The 20,631-nt window shown below is 37.3% G+C and overlaps 2 protein-coding genes across 3 annotated transcripts; one reads left to right on the forward strand and one right to left on the reverse strand.

Moving 5' to 3' along the window:
- The first annotated feature begins 4,197 nt into the window (after positions 1 to 4,197).
- LOC108667647 lies at positions 4,198 to 16,192 on the forward strand. 2 transcript variants are annotated; one of them, XM_047881118.1, is made up of 8 exons: positions 4,198 to 4,636; positions 6,606 to 6,700; positions 8,265 to 10,162; positions 10,538 to 10,620; positions 11,288 to 11,493; positions 14,842 to 14,919; positions 15,425 to 15,513; positions 15,731 to 16,192. In XM_047881118.1, exons 2-8 carry the CDS (start codon positions 6,647 to 6,649, stop codon positions 15,906 to 15,908), a joined length of 2,586 nt encoding a protein of 861 aa, XP_047737074.1. In that variant the 5' UTR covers positions 4,198 to 4,636; positions 6,606 to 6,646; the 3' UTR covers positions 15,909 to 16,192. The 2 variants fall into 2 exon arrangements, with proteins under 2 accessions (XP_047737074.1, XP_018010176.1); XM_018154687.2 differs by lacking the exon at positions 4,198 to 4,636 and adding an exon at positions 5,410 to 6,211.
- Positions 16,193 to 16,272: 80 nt separating this feature from the next.
- LOC108667645 (iron-sulfur cluster assembly 1 homolog, mitochondrial) lies at positions 16,273 to 18,857 on the reverse strand. Its single transcript, XM_018154686.2, has 4 exons — positions 18,689 to 18,857; positions 18,490 to 18,543; positions 17,399 to 17,504; positions 16,273 to 16,923 (listed from the first exon to the last, which is right to left on the reverse strand). Exons 1-4 carry the CDS (start codon positions 18,770 to 18,772, stop codon positions 16,775 to 16,777), a joined length of 393 nt encoding a protein of 130 aa, XP_018010175.1. The 5' UTR covers positions 18,773 to 18,857; the 3' UTR covers positions 16,273 to 16,774.
- Between the last annotated feature and the right edge of the window lie 1,774 nt (positions 18,858 to 20,631).

Below are 20,631 nucleotides of genomic sequence, written 5' to 3' on the forward strand. Positions count from 1 at the left end.
AGTTCGTATCCACTTGAAACCGTTAATCAATAGGTTCTGCATTCCTTAGGCAATTTGTAGGTCCTATTTTGGTCAAAATCGTATTAATGAAGTTTTTGTACTGATGATGGAGCTGGACTCCGATAAGTTTTCACTGCAGAAAAAATGAGTTTTTGGCGTTTTCTTCGATTTAAATGCTTAGTTCATATGACAAGTTGCAACGAATCCATCATTTCTTAATCTAAAGTAGAATTGACTTTGCATATATTTTTGAAAACAACCCGCACTTTATCTAACTGTGACAATTTAGAATTTTGGAATTTATGCAGAATTTGTCAAATTTTCATAAAGCATCGAACGAGTATAAATGCATTGACCAAACCTTCATTACTGCATTTCTTCTAACAATGATTAATGCTTTATGAGTCCGACTGAGGAAAGTCTAATTCTCAGCTCAGATTTTTTTTTGTAGAAGGCCGTAGACTGATTTTCGGGTAGATAAAACATAGAATAAATTTGCATTACCTAAATATTTATCGAAAAGAGGACTAAATAGTTTCCACGTTGACCAAAATGATTGGATGTGCTATACTGATTTTTAAAATGTGTTCTAAATTCATGAAAAGAAAAGAGCAATTTTTGCCCTCATGTGTGGTGCCCTCATTTTGATGGTGACTTCGAATCTTAATTCCGCACCAAAGGATGGGCAACTCTGACGTCGTCCACCGCATGTAGATTGGGTCTCTATAAACAAAATTAGCGGAGCCTCACATACACGACATACATACGACATTCACCAGATGCAAATGATCAGTCACATGCAGGCTATATCAATCATACAGGTCATTTTTTCGTCACAAGAAAACGATCACTTTTTCGCCACATGCGACCGATCACTTATTCGCCACATGCAACCGATCAGTTATTCGCCACATGCACGCGATTAATTATTTGCCATACGCATACGACTAATTATTCGCCACGGGCAAGCGATCACTTATTCGCCACGTGTGAGCGATAACTTAATCGCCACATGCACACGATTAATTATTCGCCATTTACATACGATCAATTATTCGCCATGTGTGAGTGATCGCTTATCCGCCACGTGCACACGATTAGTTATTCGCCGTATATATACGATCGACTATTTGCCTCCTGCAAGCGATCAATTATTCGCCGCAATCGATCAATTATTCGTCAACTATTCGCCAATCAATCAACTATTCTCCACATACAAACGTACACGTATAACGATCATTTATCCGTCACTCAGGAATGACCGCAAAAATGCACCGGGAAAAACGTAACCCAGTCGGGTGGATAGCTAGAGGTCAGCACAGCCCAAGTCCACAGTGCGATTCATATACCTTCCCGAGCGTAACGCAGCCGGGCATCTTCACGGTTTTAAACACAGAGCGCCCGCCACAAAAAGCGCCGTTCAGTCACAGGCCGGAACGCATACAGGTCGGAGCGCAAATAGGCCCTACCGCAACAGGCGCACTCCTAACGTAACAAAACCTAACCTAACCTGCGCCTGCTGCGGTAGGGCCTGTTTGCGCTCCGGCCAGTTGTGTTCCGGCGCTCTGAAGCAGTGGCTTTGTTGTGCAAAGCGGATTTACTGTTAGCCGGAGTTACACACAGCTCATTGATCTGAGGTTATGTGTAGATATTGCATGCTGATGGTTGGCGTTGGGCCCAGGGCCTGTTTACGAGTCAATTTCGTTACCCACGGCTGCGCTCCCACCCAGTCTTCTTTTCTTACAAGTTTAACTTTGATTACACGGGTCTGAAAAAATCTGAAAATTGTTTTTATTTCTGAAAGGGTGACTTTTTTGCACTGATTTCATTTTGGGTCACGATAACTTCAATTATTGCCTTGAAAGGGCATTAATTTTAATTGAATTCTCATTTTACATTTAATTAAATGTCTATAGCATCTCACTTCCCACCACATTATCGATGAATTTCTTATTATTTTTAACGACGTCAATTTTTCAAGCTTTCCGTTTCCATGTTATGCGATTTGTAAAGCGTGGAAGTGCACTTCCAGCACTAGTATTAGTGGTATCAAAATATGTTATAAACAAGAACATAGCTAAATATTTTGAATCATCAAGTGTTAGACAATAATTTACTATCGACGTGTCAAGTGTTCATGGAATAAAATCACGCAGGAAAACAGCGAATAACATTACCATTGCCTGCCTTTCATTTGTTAGCGTGAAAATTTTTACGACAAAATTATAGCAGAAGTATTTCCGTTCTTTTGATTTTGACGCTGTTAAAATGAATTTTTTGAACGACATTGTCAATCATTATTCATTAAAATTGAGTCCCAGCAATCATTGGACGTCGACTCAACGTCATTAAAGACTTGTTACGACGTAATCAACCAGCAATCGACGATGTTACAGCTTGATGGGATCTGCCTAACTGGAGCGCTCCTCTTGCACAGAACGAGGAAGAATATTCAAATTAACGAATATTTAACGTTTCAAATTAACGAATTTAGCAAGGCAATTGATACTGGTGACATTTTACTTGCTATTTTTGTTTTATAATAATAAAATGATAAAATATGAGCCATTAAAATATACGTTTAAAAATTAATTTTTAAAGACAACACTTCTAAACAATCCAGTGTCTCCAATGTAAAACATGTACAATTAATTTCTGATTTTAATTTCGAATATGAAAAAAATTTATTTTTTATTGGTTTTAATACATAAAAGAAGTTAAATTTTCAAAATTATTTATTCGGTCAATTGATTCGTGCGTTGTCTCCGACTTTACGCAATTCTGCAAAATTTCAAATAGATTGGACAGCTAGAAGTGTGCTAAATATTGATTATAAGATTTGTAAAAATCTTATAATCAAAATTTATTTAATTATAATTAATTTAATTTATCTTTTAATCAAAATTATTTTTCCAGTTTTTTAATATTGAACCTAACCTTTAATATTGAACCTTTAATATTGACCTAACCTGCGAGGTTTTCGTTGATTAGCTAGGTTTTTTCTATGTTTGTAGTCCTGCGGTTGCAAGACCGGCTGCAGGTCCGGCCGTAAATTTTTTCCGAGACGTAAAAAACATAGCCAATCAACGAAAATCTCGCAGGTTAAGTCCAGTTAGGAACAGGTTCCATTAAAAACACAAAAATCCTAGAAAGTCCATAAAACACTAAGAAACCTTACCGGCCGCGAGACCGGCCGCGGGTCCGGCCGTAAATTTGTCCGAGACCTTCGTATTACCGTATAAATTGAGAACGCGGGTGAAATCGCGAAAATTCACACGGGCTAGACATCACGTTTAGGTGGTCAGGAATCTATATACCAAGTTTCATTGAAATCGTTTCAATTGTTTGGAAGCTATTCCATGTACGATGCGTATTTTTGCCCGTATTACCGTATAAATCGAGAACGCGGGCGGAATCGCGAAAATTCACACGGGCTAGACATCACCTTTAGGTGATCAGGAATCTATATATAAAGTTTCACCGAAATCGGTTCAGTAGTTTGTCCATGTACGATGCGTATTTTTGCCAGTATTACCGTATAAATCGAGAACGCGGGCGAAACCGCGAAAATTCACACGGGCTAGACATCACCTTTAGGTGGTCAGGAAACTATATATCAAGTTTCATTGAAATCGGGTCAGTAGTTTGGAAGATATTCCATGTACGATGAATTTCTTGAGTCACGGCCGTGAGACCGGCCATGAGACAGGCCTCGTTTTGTCCAGGAGGTGCTAGACATCACCTTTAGGTGGTCAGAAATCTATATACCAAGTTTCATTGAAATCGGTTCAGTGGTATGGAAGATATTCCATGTACGATGAATTTCTTGAGGCACGGCCGTGAGACAGGAGGTGACAGACAGACAAACAAACAAGAAGTGAAGTTAAAGAGAAGTGTTGTAAAATAGAAAGACCAAATCAATACCACAGAAAATGCAGGGCGTATATGGTACAAAATGCAGTGCAAATCGTTTGACTAGACGAGAGTCATGACTCATGGTTGAACTTCAACCATGATATTGACTGGATATAAGAATTTAGAGTGAATCGCTTTCCATTTTTATCTCGCATTAACAACAATTTTCAGAAAAATTACCTGGAAGAATTTCCGCACATGAGGTTGAATTAATACATATTAATTCATCCATGTTTCCGCAGACTGCCAATCCGTTTTACTTCAACCGGCGGTAACTTTGAAAAACAAATGCAACCTTCAGAAACGGCAGGCAAATCAGTCTCTTCAAAACGGTTATCTACAACGGCCTTTAACTCGTTTGCTTTGTTCGGGAAAACAGCAATGCGTTTACGAGAAGAATTTTATTGGCAATCTATTTTATGTTAATATTGCCGATCTCTAGTCTAGGGATAAGCTTCCCGATTTAAATGTTTACCTTGATGCCCCACAGCTGAAGTTCTGAACTGTCATCAGAATGAAAATATCGTTTTGCTCAACTAATTTTTGTCATGTTGATCTGAAATCTTAAAACTAATTACAAATTAATTGTCCGAAATGCATTTTACTATCTTAAAGCAATGTTAATAAATGTTCTAGTATTTTATTTTCCTATGATAATGAAACGTTTGTAGCTAGGTATTGCGGCTTATTGCCTAGGGTAAACGCGGTATATTCAGTCATCGTAAGTAATTCCGTCACCTCTTTAGTTTTTCCTTTTATTCATAGTGGCAAAGCAGAGAGTTTTTTTAGACTTTTCCTCAAGTTCATTTTTCACTCCTATAAGTAGACTACTAGTAAAAGTAAAGTATCTTGGATACCAGAATTAGCATTTAGCATACATAAGAAATCTGTTAAAATCTTGAGTAAATGAGGAAATTAAAAATGAACTGATTCTAAAAAATCACTGGTTTGCCACTATGCTATGCTTTATATTAAGCTAAATAAACTTTGTTTTAGTTCCATGCGTTTGTTGATGGTTGAAATGGTGACGTCATACAATACATTTGCGAGTCGAACTAATGCCAAAACACTAGGTCTTGGCCATCTAGTGGGAAAATATTGAGATCCAAAGAGAGACGATGCATGCTACCCAGTGAGACTGTGAGATCATCGAAAAATGTGTCAAATTTGACAGTTGACCTTGCTCTACCAAATAGTGAATAACTGTTTGTATAGGAAGAATATTATGGTTTGAGACTTTTAAATACATCTGTGAATATATTAGGAATCCTTTAAGTATACTTGTATTCGCTGATTTCAAGTGGTAAATAAATTAGTAGATGATTAGGTTGAGAAATGGATTTAGACACATGAAAACTAATTCCATCACAACTTGAATTGGACACACACAGATCGTTCCAAGCTGTGTACAAAAATTAAAAGCATACGGTTATTTTTTTATAGTTTTTCATTTCTCGATGCGTCCTTAATGTGACGGAATATACCGCGTTTACCCTATTGGGTCAATTTTTATAAATATTACCTTTTCCCTGCAGCGTGGCGACTGTAGTGGCGTTGATGGTACCTAGGTCATTATGATCTACGGTAGATCGCCTATAATAGATACCGGTACCAGCATTAACATATAGGTAGATGTAAGATGTTGTGAATAAAATTTTGAACTACCTAGATCAGGCCTCACTGCCTCAGAGGCTCAGCCCTCAGGGAAATTAAAATGAAATGGTTTCTAAAAAATCTCTCATTTGTCAATTCTTGCTAGTTGCTACCTATGTGTGAAAGCCACAAAAATATGGATGAAATAAAATTGTAAACGCTTGCAGTCTGTTTCACCTGTTTTATGGCCTAAGCCTATTTTATTTTATGATCAATAATATCATTTTGCCTATGGTTTTAAAATTTTTGTAAATTGCCTATGAAACCTGAAACAATAGTCAGTACGTTTTTATATATAATTAGCAAAAAATTCTACTCAACAATTCTACTTGAGAAATTGACCTCTTGTCAAAGTTCAAACTTTTCATTAAGGCTGATCAAGCCATTATGACCCTTAATGGCTTAATAGGCATCTATGTTTAGTCCATGGTGCTATTTATATATTTATAGATGATTTTTTTGGTCCTATTGCCAATGATTGATCAAAATCACATGGATTGATATATTCTGGCACTATGCCCTTGTTTTGGAAATTTCACTCATTCAATCATTAGACACAGACCAAACGCCAGCATTGCTAGAGCACATAGTCTGAAAGAGAAAAAAAACCTGAGAGAACATCCATGAAAGTGATGAAACTCAAGTAAGGGTAAATTGTCATGTATGATAATATTACACATATCTCTATCTTAGCTGTCCAGAATGGCTTTCAGAAGTAAGCGATCTAGACTTTTCTGATGAACAAAAATAATTTAAGATAGTCGGCAAAAGGTGCAACAATAAAAGTGAGCAAATGCCTCTGATAACATAGGAAAGCAAGAAGTTGCTCCTGATACTATGTATTAAGGAAGATGAGCTAGTCTATGCAAGTATCAATGCAGCATTAATTTGTGAAAGAACCTACAAATGTATGGTTCTATGGTTCTGAAACAGAAATAAATTTGTCAAGTTAGATTATTTTCTCATGGGATAGATTTCAATTAAAAACTACTTTACCATTATATCATTATATGTATCTACATCCTTTTTTTCCCCAGGTCCTCCTAATTATTTTGAAGAAGAAACAATTGGGAGCAACATGGCGGATGATGAAGGCCCTCGTCGTCTGCCACCTCAGCCAAGTGCTCTCCAGGTTACTATTCACTGATTTGACCCTGCAGATTTTGTTGTAAAATCATAGCTTATATATGTATGTAATCTTTGTACAAAATCACATTTAAAATTGAACCATTTATTGGCCAAGAGCAAAATTTTATTTAAAATGATTTGAATAATTTGAAAATATGTGCATTGTGCAAAAAGTTTTTATTCTTACTATGGAGCTAATTTGGCTGAATATTTGGATTAAATTGGATAGCCTGTGCAGCTCAGCATTTCATGCTGAAGCTGTAAGCAATCAAACTGCAGATATTAGAAGGAGAGGCACCTGAAGGCCAGAGTAGTAGGTTTTTATGTTTTGTTAATTTATTGTTGTTCAATGCAAATATAATTCATACCTACAATTAAGATTGACAGTTTTTCCATGGAAGTTCCTCAACCATAGTTATCTGTGCTGAGAATTAACTTGTATTTTTACTGTTTACCTCCTTTCACTTCGATTTATTTGATGCTTGCTAAGGAGTGTTGCATGGCTCATGGTTGAACTAGTATAAGGTTGACCCATGAGGAGCTCATTTTTGCAGATGTAGTTTGTTGTTTGCCTGTGACATCAATGATCTCAGTGACGTCTTGGGCATTAACCAATCACCAAAAATGGGATCAAACCAGTCAACCAATCCATCATGGGAATGACAGGATTGTTTACATTTCTCGATTTGAGTGACATAACAAGAAAGCTGAACTGGAAGAGGGAAATCCTCGTGGGTCAACCTTGTATAGTTCAATCATGGTATGGCCCTTCTGAACATCATCAGGGCCTTACAGTCCGGCCATAAACATGGGCATGAATCAGTGTTGCATTGCAGTTTACAGATTTTAATGATATTTTTTATAATAGCATAAATACTTCAAGAAAATTTCTTCTAATTCCTCATTTTCCACTACAAAGAGCTCAGATGATAATGTATTTACAACCTGGCAAGCAGAAGTTTTCCTCTGTTCTGCAATAAACGAAAAATATATAAGGGGGTTCTAATGAGTTCTCACTTGCATATCATGCACTTGCTGCATTTGGCTAATATTAAAAACAAATCAAACTATGTGTGGATAGATTTTTAGCTGCATCCTGGGGAGACCAGTTTAACTTGAGCCAGCCTGGTCCAAGGTAATAAATAGCAGTCAGCCTTATGACTCAATCCATAAAATGACACTTATAATTTATGTATTGACCAAATTCATCTATAGTAGGCAAGTCCCATCATTTTATGGTGGTAATTACTTTTTCTAGACAAGAAAAAACCTCTTAAAATCTTTTGATTTAAGGTTATATATATGTGGATGGTGGCCTTATTTTGGTTGGTGCATTGGTGAATGAAACAATTAGACTGGTTTCAGGTGTTTTCGAAGTGGACTAAATTGTAAACTTATTGTTTTTCAAAGAAAACATACGTTATCACTCAGTGACTAAGTTACAAACTCTCAACAGCCATTTGTCAGTGTTTATTATTTGTCCAGTAGTGGGTGGCTTTTAAAATTAATTTTAGGCCACAGTTAATACTATTAAGAAGTTGAAATATTACCAGATTTCTGCACTGCAGGTCAGCATTCCGCAGCCAGTGGTGCCAGAGGTTACCCTCCTGTGGGAAGGAGAGGATAGCATCTACTGGAAACCCAACACCCCAGGAAGCAAATCTGCACAGCATCCAGCAGACCACACCAAGTTACCTCTGCTAGTCCCTCACTCACATTCTACTGCTACTATCGCCAATCGACCTCAGTTTGCTGCTTCAATAAATCAACGACCTCCTCCAGTCCAGGCAACTGCAACAGTTGTTCAGGCAAATTCGAGAAACAACCAACAACCTGAGGCCTTCAATGATATAGGAGCTAATCAACAACACCTGGTTACAGCTCCCCAAACCTTGGAGCATCAAATGCCAATCCAAGTACAACAACCCGTTAGGAGCTGTCTACCTGTTACATCAAGACCTATGGGCATTTACTCAACCGCTGGCCAGGAAAATGTGCATGTTTCCAATGCCGTATCCTCGTCATACAACTGTTCTGTCAACTCGGCTGTGGGTGGTACGGGTTTTTCAGTGGGCAATACTTCAAAAAGAGACAATGATCCGAATTCTATAGCCTGTGGAGTTTTGTTTGGCAAAAATTCCAACCCCACAGTCCTGCATTCTTTAGAGTCTGATAAAAAGATGGATTGCATGAACGGTGCCACTGGACCGCGACTTCCTGAACGTCTAGGTAATCAAATTTATAATCCGGAACGTTGCAAGGCACCGCCCATCCAGCAAAGCAGTCTTCAAGCTGAAAATCAACAAATGCATGCTCACGACCTACATTTTCAGAATTCTAAATTCAAGGAAACTACAGAGAAAACTGCTGTTTATAATCCTCTTCTGTATAGTTCGGAAAAGAAACCTTTACAGGAAAGAAATATTTATTGTTACAAAGTTAGTGACTCGACTCCAGTGGCAGCACGCGCTGGGCCTAGAACAATCGTGCCAAGAGCTGTAGATTTTGATGCTTCCCCCGTCGAAAGCCAAAACTCCTGGAGGTCAAACCAAGAAAACTGCACTCCTGAGTACAGGTACAACTATTCCAAAAACTCCACTGCCCAACAAGGAAGAAATAATGAGTACGAAATTATCCCATATCGAGGCCGTACAGAACTGTCACCTATGGCGGTCAACAGTCCTGACCCATTCCTCCAAAAAATCATCGAAGGTAAAGATCAGCAAATTTTTCAGCTGCACAAAGTTTTAGAAACGATTTTGTCGAAGAATGAGACGCGTGATCGCATCTACAGTCAAAATTCTTCTGTGTCACTTTCACCCAAATCTCTTGTGTACCGAGAAATTTCAACACAAACTGAATGTAGTTTTGAAAAAGGTCGACAGTACTGTGATGTGGCAACAAATACTGATATTGAACTATCAGATATGCTGCAGTTGCTCCACAACAGCCAGTATCTGAAGAGAGAAGACCATTTAAGAGGTGAAGACAGACCTTCAACAATCTTGAAAAACTCAACTTCTGCTAAATCAATGTTGATGCACAAAAGTTCCAATATTTCATCAGTACGGTTTGACACTGACACCGATCGCATTAGGGACAATGCACGTACGGTAACAACCACCAAAACACATCAAGTTAATGTACTTCAGGAGCAAGCAATTAACCGCAATGAATTAAAAAACGATGTAAGACTCCAGCAGGCCAGTGAAAAGGGAAACTCTTCCCCGAAATATACTCACTCGAATTCTAAAACAGATTCTGAATGTCCTGAACGAGGAGCGCCTCGCGCAAGAAACAATGGCAACAGTTGTGCTTACAATGGCAATAACCACCGGGAGGTGTCGCTTACTCTGAGGGAAGTCGTGCTTACAACAATAGAGGAGGACCCAGGCAGTCCGCAAGAGAGCCTCCATCTCGATCTGTCCGACTACCCCGGTGACACAATTCTGCCTCCAGCACACAAGTGAGAATATATATGCTTTCTTAGGAACTCAAGACCACTTTTCTTGAAAAATCTTCCTCTATCAATTGATGGGCTTTTTTTTTTATCTTCTTATAGTCATTGATTCACAAAGTTTTTGGCTTTAATTATTTTTCTTTGGACTACTTTAAATTAAAATCTCCTCAAATTTTCATTTCATTAATTGAACAATTGAACTCTTAGTAGACAATTGAACTCTTAACTTAGCATTCCATTTTGGCAATATAAAATGTATCATATAATCAGCTGTTACCACTGCTTCACATTCGATTTATGTGGATGATCTCGAGCGTTGATCTGTCAGTTAAGAGAACAATTTGCAGTCGTAAGTTGTTTATGCTACAGTTCTCTTCACAGCAACCCAGAACTTCGTAGGCCGGGCGGAGCGAGGGCAGCCTGGGACTGCAGGCCTGAGGGCAAGATTGCCATGACGGCTCGACGTGAGTCATTTCATTATATATCTCGTGCATAATTACTTTGTAGTTTGGCTGACCTTCGATTTTAGTTTCGAAATGAAGAACTTTGTTCTTCATGAGTTTGACTCTAAAAGAGCCGAGGAGTGATAGGCTGCTGGAGTGGGTGATTGAAGCCTCAACGCCGAGGTGTTAGTGTGGAGTGGATTAGAGTAACTTTTCCATCTATCTTATTATGTTATAACATTGCTGAGCAAATGTGACACGTCGACAGCAAACAAATGTGCGTAGCAGCTAACTCAAATGCGGTATTACATGTCCTCAACTGAGTTAATACTGGATGTGGTTTTAAGAAAACAATAGCTCTCTTGAAACTGATTTACAAGATTTTTCAAGATTTGGCTCGAGCACTTCAACTCTTATTCCGTAAATTTGCAATTTTTTAGATATTTGACTAATGATTTTTTTACGTTTTATTGACGATCTTGTTTGTTTTGTCCAAGATTTGTATATTAATAGCCTTTTTGTGTGTATATTCATGTGATCACTATTGGTGCTCGTTGCTGCTGCGATGCATGCAAGTAAATTGCTCATAAACAGTTAAACAGCTCACGTTTTAAGATCTCGGTTTACTTAGATATCATTCATTATAAATATTCAGCATTGTCTTATTCACTGTTTAATCTGTATATAGGAGCGGAACAAATTGTGAACGCTGTCACGCCTCACAAGTTTGCGGGCGCTCCAAACCGCGGCTGCTACAACGGACCTGACGCTCCCTTGCGCCGCGACCACGCAGCGCTCAAGTCGGCGTCTCCTGCAGCAGAGTGCAGGGATACCTCAGACGCTCCTCAGTGTGGCAAACCTAAAACTGGCGTAACAATCTACCGCAACGTCATGGTGAGAGTTGTATGTCTTGATTTTAGAAATTAATGGAGCTACGATAATACACATGTAGCTGTAACCACGTTTTCTGTAAGTTACTGCGCTTTTTAAAATATTATAATTATGATTGGATGCTCACAGTAACGATTGCAGTAGTACTAGGAACATGAAAGAGATTAAAGAACATCTTTGGAGACGCCGGGTATGTTAAAATCGGGGAATAAAACGTACAATGTAAATTTGTACCTCAATTTATTTAAATAGACGCACTAACACGGAATGGACATGAACGGATAAGCCTATCTAGTACAAGATGCAAGCAGAATAACGCTAAAATTGTTACTAAGACGAGCTTCCTGTTTTGATGGAGGATCTGCAATATTTATGTTGAAAACATATTTTACTTTCGTTTCGATGCTCTGGCATGAAAATCTGCATTCATGTAAATTAGACTTTTTATTCACAAAACAAACTTAGGAATTCCAAACCTCACTTACGATTAGTCAATAATTTTCAAATTCTTAATTTCTTCAGCTATGAATACATCATTTAGGCAGGTTTCATTAAAGACCAGAGAATTTGTTTTATTGACAATTTTCTTATTAGTTTTTTCAACAAATCGAACAATATTTTTCATTTGCACAGGTAAATCGAAAATCAGGGTACCGATGGACATTTTTATTTCGTTAACGACGTTTCGAATGTTTCAATCATTCATTATCAAGTTAAAAGAGGCATTGAGTGACGATATTTGGATCGACATAAGTACAAAATCATGTAAATTGGATACTACTCAGAAAATAGAATTGGTTAGAAATAATGCCTAGTCACGAAAATATTAAGATGAACAAAATCAAAACACCAAAATTACTCCGAAAACAGTCTCAAGGTTCTGACAAATCCAGTAGCTTGTAGGTTGATGGCTGGGGTCCCATCCTTAATGATGAGGGCTTCAGCTATCATGAGTCGGTTGGCGTCGGGGCATCTCATGACGACGCTGGTGCATTCTTCCAGCACCGTACGAGTGATGGTCTCGTTGTGGGCTCCCATCAGGTGGTTCTTTGGTCCACCAGACTGAAGGTGGCACGTGAGACGTCGACTTAATGTCGTAGTTGTGAGCCCGATGTAGTCCATATTGGGGAGAAGTCTACAACCTTCTCTATTGCATTAAAATTTTTAGACTACATTGGTCTCTTAGAAAACTTTTGTTTTTTGCAGGGGTTATTGCTCATTACGAGATTCTGTATTTTCTTATTTTTATAATAGATCATTAGTGTGATTTTATTGTCAGTTGTGTTCACGATGTTAATGTGAACGATGGATTGGAGGATTCGTTCATTTGCTATATAACCGCTGGTCATGTGATTCTCGTAGTAGATGGTTGAGATGATTGCGATAGTCTCTGGTTTGTTGTTGAGTCTGTTCTGGTTCGATCGAAGTTTTGAGATTGCTGCGTCGATTGTTCTATTGGCAAATCCATTATTGACTAAGATTCTTTTGCAATTTCTCAGCTCTGCATTTAAGTCATTTTCAGATGAGCAGATTTTGAGAGCTCGTTGGATGAGAGCACGCATTGCGCTTCTTTTGTAGCGCTCTGGGCATTTGCTGGCGGCGTTCAGGACTCTCACGACATCTGTGGGTTTCCGGTATATTTTGGTGACGAACGAATTATTTTTAGCTTGGACGACTATATCTAGAAAAGGACTACGATTTCTCCGAGCTCGTAGGTAAACTTCAAGTCAGAATTCATTTTGAAGGCAATTCGTAGGTTCCTCAGTTGTTCTTCATCTCGAACGACAACGAAGATATCATCGACAAACCTGCTGTACAATTCGGGCTTCATCCGCTCATCTGAAAGTACTTGATTTTCGATTTTGCACAGATGGTACTCAGCAAAAGTAGGACCAAGAGGACAGCCCCTGGCTACGCCGCTGGTTTGTCGGTAAATTTTGTTGTCGGGAGTCCGGAAAGGTGATTCAGAAGTGCAGAGTCGAAAAGATCGAGGAGAGTTTTCTTATGTATTGGTGGAGCCGGCAAAGGTGGATGAGAATATACGTGCTGGGAGTTGGGATGTTGGTGAAGAGGCTGGTGACATCAAATGACGCGAGAAGGCCAGATGGGCGTGCAGCAAGAGGATCTCCAAAAAAATCATCTCTAGATTTCAAAGAGAATTGCTTCGGGATATAGGGTTTTATTATGGTATCCAGTTCTTTGGCTGTTTTGTAGATTGGAGACGTGACTTGAGAAATAATGGGTCTGAGCGGATTACCTTTCTTGTGGTTTTTAACGTTTCCGTAGAGGGATCCGGGAGAGTAACTCCCGACGATAGGCATGAGCTTTCTAGATCCTACAACGGAGTTGGCAGTGCTGATCAGTTTGTTAGCTTTCCTTTGCAGCTGTTCCGTTAGGTCACGCGCGATGCGGCAAAATTTTGAGTCATCGGAAAGAATTTCGCACATTTTTGATAGATATTCAGCTTTGTCCAAAATGATAAACAAATTACTTTTGTCAGCTTTACGTATCACAAATTGATCGTTATCTCTTGAGATTTTTCGCAGCCTGATGTAGAGCTGGTGTGAGAATTGAAGACTTAGATGTTCCTCGTTGTTTCGTTGCTTCAGCTCTTAGTTGATCTTTCAAGTTGGGATTAATTTCAAAATTGTTTTCATTTCATAATTTCCATAAAGATTCGTACAGCAATTCTAATTCAATTTTCTTCTCTGTATTGTTAAATTTTGACATCACATTACAGTTCATTCTGAGATTCAGAAGTTCGGTTTGTTTTTCGTCCAGAGTGTGAGAGGACGAAAAATTAATAATGTTTTTGGTCGATTTGAAATACGAGTTTATTTGCCTCTGGTCTATTCGAAATACGATTTTATCTTATAAATTTAGTTGCCAATCCTATGCGGTTCTACAAATGTATAATCGAACACTGATGGTAAAGTTGGTGTCTGAACCGTCTTCATTAAAGAATGTGATGTTTTCTTTGCTTTCAAATCCTAAGTGGAATGACGATAACAAGACTATTTAATCTATTCATATGCTTTGAGAGTTTTTAGAGGAGACCATGTGAATGAATTTATTTATTGCAGATTAAACCTCATAGTCTCGTAAGGAATTTCGTATTTATATATAAGCTTGTTGATTAAGTTAATTTATTTACAGAGTTGTACATTTTTTTTTATCTTCGCCTTCTGTTGGAATAGCTGTGAATTTCTAGTGCAGCTTTGTCATTCACTAACGACTTTGCTTTGTTCATGTAAAGATTGTGGAAACCTCTGCATTCGCTGAAAGTTTGCACTCGTATACATTTGAACACTTGGTAATTCCTAATTATTGTTGTCGATTTGAATATTGCAGAACAACATAGAGCAGCTGCTTGGTAATGAGCCAGCACCTCAGGTCGACCACGCCCGGCAACAGGATCATCGGGCGCTGGTAACAACCTCTCCTGCCGCTGCGTTCTCTAGCTGTACCCTAAATCAATCACGATATTCCATACGCAATAGTTTTAACAAGGAAGGCGAAAATTTTATATTAGACTAGGTCTTTATTAAAGTACTGTAGCTCTCATTTGGTGTTATGCGCTCAATTAGTTAATTCATTTCATGTGTTACAACACACATGAAATGAAGTTATGTCAATAACAGGCAAAAATAAAATTAAAAGATATGTTACCGGCAGCAATTTCAATTACGTGGTTGTTAATTCCAAAACACCTAGACTATCATGGTCGCATAATAAGTGTTACAACTTCGTCATATCAGACCTGACCGACAGCAATATGAGCTAGGACTCGCCAAAAAATGCTGATTTGTTCAAGAATCAAGTGAACATCATCACATGATTGTTCATGGGTGAGGTGCGCTACTTGCATTTATCCATATACATTGATCAGACAATTTTCAACAAACGCCTTGTAATGAATTGATATTGTTTGCAGGAGGCAGCCCGCGATACGCAAGTACTTAGTCTGGAGCAGCAGCTGCAACATTTTGGCCTGAGCTTCTTGGAGCCTCGGCATCAGAATAGGTTTGGCACTGGTGCTTGAAACGACTGTTCATCTATTATAAGCTGAGATAATTATTCATTCATCAGTTGAGTGATCGAGAGAAGTGATTACTAGGAGTTATGAATAATACTTATGAATGACTGTGAGAAACGAGTTTCATTCGCGCTTAAATAAAAGAAATGGAATTATTTTACAATTTATCCCTTTACAAATCCTTGTCTTATTCTTGACACTCAGGAGTTCACCTGCTGGCCACCGGTCCTCAGGACCGACTGGCGTGGGATCGTTGCTCTCCCTCTACAGAGCCAACGCTGTGGGATCATTGCCCTCAGACGATGCCTGTACCGCCGCCCCTCGCGAGTTTTCTGTGGCGACTGAAGAGTTCCTCCGCCGGAACGGACTGCTGCAGTCGTAACGCCAGCGTCAGTTTCCACAGCTTTGAGCTGAGCTTGGCCGGGAAGTGCAACAGAAATAGGATGCTGCAGTAGCATATGATACTCGTTCCCCAAATCGAATTTATAGGTTCGTTTTTACCTATGCATGATCTTATTTCCAAGGGAGAATCAAATTATTCTGCATTGAGCTGTAGGCAAATAGGAGGGTTGATAATCTTGCAATGAGGTTAAATTCATTCTTTGAAACTCCTGAGTTTTGTATTCATTCATTGTTTATTGTGAACAATAAATGATGACAAATGTTTCGCTTACTTTTTTGAAAGAAACTACGTATCCACACACCATGGATCTGAAACCACACCATGGGGCTAGTCAAACAAGTTGCACAGCAGAAAACATTATATTAATATTCTTTGTAATAAAGATAACATTTCATATTTACATCGTCACGTTGAAGTTGGAACTTCGCTCGGTTGTTATCATATAATCTCGTAATGAAACATTAGTGATAATTGCTGCATAACAACTGTAATTACTAAGCCGAACATAAGACACGAATATTTGAACCAAGTCAAGTTTATTATGTAGGTTTACTTACATCCAGAGGAAAGTTAGCTAAAATGAAGTTTGATCATAATGAATGAAGTAATGTAAAATATTTAACCGTCGAAGCAATGCTTGAACATACTTAGTGCATACGAGTTAGGTAGACAATTGCAATAAAAAAAAATAGACGCCTCTTGCCCAACAAACATCCTCGAGCGATAATTCGCAACTAGAAAATCTTCGTTTTTTTTTTTAAATTCAATATCCATTATACTAATTAAACACTCCATGTTAAATTTCATTATAGGTTTAGTTAATTCAATAACTTACTTAACAAGACCTACATAGAAAAACTTTCACCGCAACCACATGTGCCTTTAATATTAGGGTTGTTGAAAACGAATTCAGATGATAACTTATCTTCTACATAATCCATTTCTGTGCCTAACAACGTGAGTTGAGCCTTGGAATCAATGATGACCCGCACACCTGCACATCAGGCAATACACAAATTAGAGTACACATGCTTAGTGCAACAAATGGTTGCAGCAAGCAGTCTGAAGTGTTGCCAATGGATACAGTTAATTGAAGCTCCTCATTACAGGATATTTATGGTTAGCTCATGACTCAAAATTTCTTGAAATTGTTGAACAAATTTATAACTATAACTCATCAATAATAAACCACATGAAGACTCGAGATGAAATACCCCAAAATTAAATTTAAACCAAAATCGTCCAGTTTTGAATACATTTTAATAGCGTAAAAATTTACAGGTATCCACATTGGGAACATTTTCTGTTTATTATATTTTGTTTTAGAAGCCAATTTGACATTCATCCAATATAATATGAATGAATAGAATGATATAACTATACTCAATTCATATCGCTGCAACTGAATTTTATTGAGATATTCACGCAAGAAAATAATTTTCTAGACAGCAACTTGGCACGAGACTCACCATCTTGCTCAACTTCTTCATCAAATTTTTTCTTCTCACTGGCATAGTCGAGGGTGTAGCTAAGTCCATTGCAACCTCGCTGCCTTACACCGACACGAAGGCCAATCTTGTGAGAACACCAAAATATAAGTATTCATAATTGTGAAATCACAAATGTTTGAGCTTTTTCAGAAAGCAATCTAGGATGAAGTGAGTTCTTAAGTTTTCCTTGGAAGCATCTCAATTACTACATCTCTCAATGTTACTAATTGAGATGTTGGTAAATGTTAGCAATTACAGCAGGGAAAACTTTTATCAAAGCTTTTTTATAATCACTTTTGGTTAGTGGCTGGAAATTAGATGATTATAATGTAAATTAATGATTAATGGAAGGCCACCTCACAAGCAAATCTTTGTACCAGGTAATGGAATTTCCAAGGTAATGCCTAGCAAGCAAGGTTGAACAAAAACTGCTTCTGATAGATTTGAATGTAATTACTAGCTGTAAAAGTATTTTCACATAGCTGATTAAAAAGAGAATAAAGAAGGATAGCCTAAATTGGGAAACAGTTATCGTATGATGACTTAATTAGAACATCAAGTTTGATAGGGATTGAAGTGTTGAAGCTATGAAAAGTGCAGCTATATCAATCGCTATTTTGATTAAGTGCATTTTTGTGTATTCTAATAATAATAATTATTTATTATTCCTATAAGTCTTCATCTGAAAAAAAATGTCTTCCAGATTCAACAATATAAGGCAACTTTAAACCAAATTGTTTACAAAATTTCTGCAATAATGACATTAAACTTTTTCTTTATCAATCAGGAGCATTGATGCAAATATACCGTATTGTTCTTCTAAAGTAGAAAAAATCTTTAAATTCACTAAAATTTTGTAGATTTTATAAGTATATTTAATTATCTTCAAAGAAGTATACAAGACTTAGAACACTGACTGTACTCATTTTAATATGCAAAATGCATGTGGATAATTACTGCCATTTTCTTACTATTAATTTAAAAATACCAATAATTTCAAATGAAACAAGAATCAGTGTCCAGCATTTTCACTTTGGTGCTGGACTGTGATTTGAGGAAAGTTTTCTCACAGCATCAGGTTTGTCTTGAAGTAGCTGCTTCACTCTTCCCACTGCTGACTGTGTCTGCAAAGTATAAAAAAATAAGCATATACCTAACTATTCTCCTTAAACATTATATACTCAGCCTAAATTTAGCAATAAAAAAATATAGAATGAGTAAAAATTCTGGCATAAGCAATAATTTAAAGTGATGGAGAGAAATACTCACCAAAACAAGAGCAGCACGAGTAGGTATCAGTCTTTTATTCTTCACTGCTCGCACAGTGGCAGTAGCTACAGCTCCTCCTACCATTGCAAGAAATAGCTGCAAGGAAATTAGGAGGTGAAGAGATAGCTTGCATTCAATGACCTGTAAAACAATTCCTAGTTTAAATATAATACAAACATAGGAGCAAACAATAAATTTTAGAAATTTTCTGCTCCCAATTTTTAATATGCTTCAATAAAATTTGGGTAAACATTTAAGAGTGATGAGCCAAATTATGACTCAGAATCCATCATACTGGCTTGATCTCCATACCAATCAACCAAAATGGCACATTTCCAGCAATAATTTTATTGGACCACATATAATAAACATGTTTTCACCTTTAGTTGCTATAGGTAATAATTAATGTACACTTTAACCTCAATCATCAGTACTATAGGGACCACCAGCAAGGACATTCTCAAGCAGTGTAAGGCATATTTAAAGAAGAAGTTTAGATAAAATCCTGCTTTTTGTGGATGCTCTAGAAGCACTACTTGATGAATAGTGAAACAAATGATGAACAGAGGATCAAATACATCATTTTGTTTAAAAAATTGCCATTCATCAATAGTTAACTTGTTTTCCTTAATTCAAACAATTTAAATATTTCATTTCATACTATAGTGGAATAACTAGTTTTGCCTTAAATGTTAAAGGACATGTATCACATATTGTCATATCTTGCTTTATACATCTGTCTCCCATCATTTCATAATATCTTGGACATAAGTTTTAAATTCTGGGATGCAAGAACTGTCCTCATTTATACCTTTATTTTGGAACAATATTTTCCCTTCATCTTGTTATATATTTTTTCTTGTTTCTCATCTTGTGTCATTGTCCGTGTTCATTTTGACAAAATTATTTCAAGATGCAGGAGTTTATCAAACTAATATCTTATCTCAATTAACGAGAATTGCCTTAACCCTTTAGCAACCAGATACCATGGGAGTTCAAAATACTACATTGTATTCATTTCACATTGCTAAATTTATTTGTTGAAGAAACCTGACAGGTAATAATATAATGGGTTGTCTTTATTGAATAAAATAAGAAAGGTATTCAGGGTTCTTTAAAAATTCAAATGGGGTTAAATAAAAAGTGTCCTCCCAACTCCACTTACAGCCATCCCTGTCTGCCAGGTGTTTTTTCTCTTTTGTTCAATTTTATTTTTGCTCAAGTACATTACTTAATTACTATGGGACTTCAAACATAAACCTAACTTGGAACTAACTGATTGAGTAACCTAACACAATCAAAGCAGAAACTAGCAGAAGTCTAACTAAAATACCTAACTGGCCAGCTAGCCTAGCCACAAAATCTTACAGCAAAATCAATACCACCTAATCAGCAAAGGGTGGTAACAGCCAAAACCTAACCAAACAACCGGGTATCACCTAACATACAAACCAGGGCATGGGTCGCTTGATAGAGCAACCAGGAAATGGAAGAGCATTTCTTCCTCAAGTGGGATCAGAGTAACCACCACTCTACAGCAATAAAAGTTGCAGCCAAGAGCCAATAATAATAAAAAGCTCGAACTGGGCATAGCGCAGCCTGAAATTAATGCCAAAATATTTAAGCTGCTTTAACTCCTTTCCCCCTTAAATAGTAAATAGATGGGCATGTTTACTAGTGTTTATTTCATGACATAATTTGCTTGTTTATTTTCTAATACCTGATAGTGGATTCTACTTTACCAATTGATTGTATCTAAATTTCTCGGACTTGAGTTATGAAGTGATGATGGAGCTGGACTCCAAAACGTTTTCTGTTGTAAAGAAATGGTGAATTGTGATATTGTCTTTGCTTTTAAAAATTCCTGGTTAATTTTTGATTTAAGCAAACAAGTGATTATAATCAAAATTATGGTCCAGCATTTTGTCTTCAATGTATGCATT

The sequence above is a fragment of the Hyalella azteca genome, unplaced genomic scaffold, assembly GCF_000764305.2.
Source record: "Hyalella azteca isolate HAZT.00-mixed unplaced genomic scaffold, Hazt_2.0.2 contig923, whole genome shotgun sequence".
NCBI lineage: Eukaryota > Metazoa > Arthropoda > Malacostraca > Amphipoda > Hyalellidae > Hyalella > Hyalella azteca.

Bases quoted from the DNA above. Each gene is read 5' to 3' on its own strand.
- LOC108667647 (XM_047881118.1), top strand. From the start codon at position 6,647: ATGGCGGATGATGAAGGCCCTCGTCGTCTGCCACCTCAGCCAAGTGCT. The intron at 10,621-11,287 runs GTGAGTCATTTC...ATCTGTATATAG, and splicing joins GATTGCCATGACGGCTCGAC to GAGCGGAACAAATTGTGAAC. The intron at 11,494-14,841 runs GTGAGAGTTGTA...TGAATATTGCAG, and splicing joins CAATCTACCGCAACGTCATG to AACAACATAGAGCAGCTGCT.
- LOC108667645 (XM_018154686.2), bottom strand. From the start codon at position 18,772: ATGGTAGGAGGAGCTGTAGCTACTGCCACTGTGCGAGCAGTGAAGAAT. The intron at 17,505-18,489 runs GTGAGAAAACTT...TGTTCTCACAAG, and splicing joins TTCAAGACAAACCTGATGCT to ATTGGCCTTCGTGTCGGTGT. The intron at 16,924-17,398 runs GTGAGTCTCGTG...CCTGATGTGCAG, and splicing joins TGAAGAAGTTGAGCAAGATG to GTGTGCGGGTCATCATTGAT.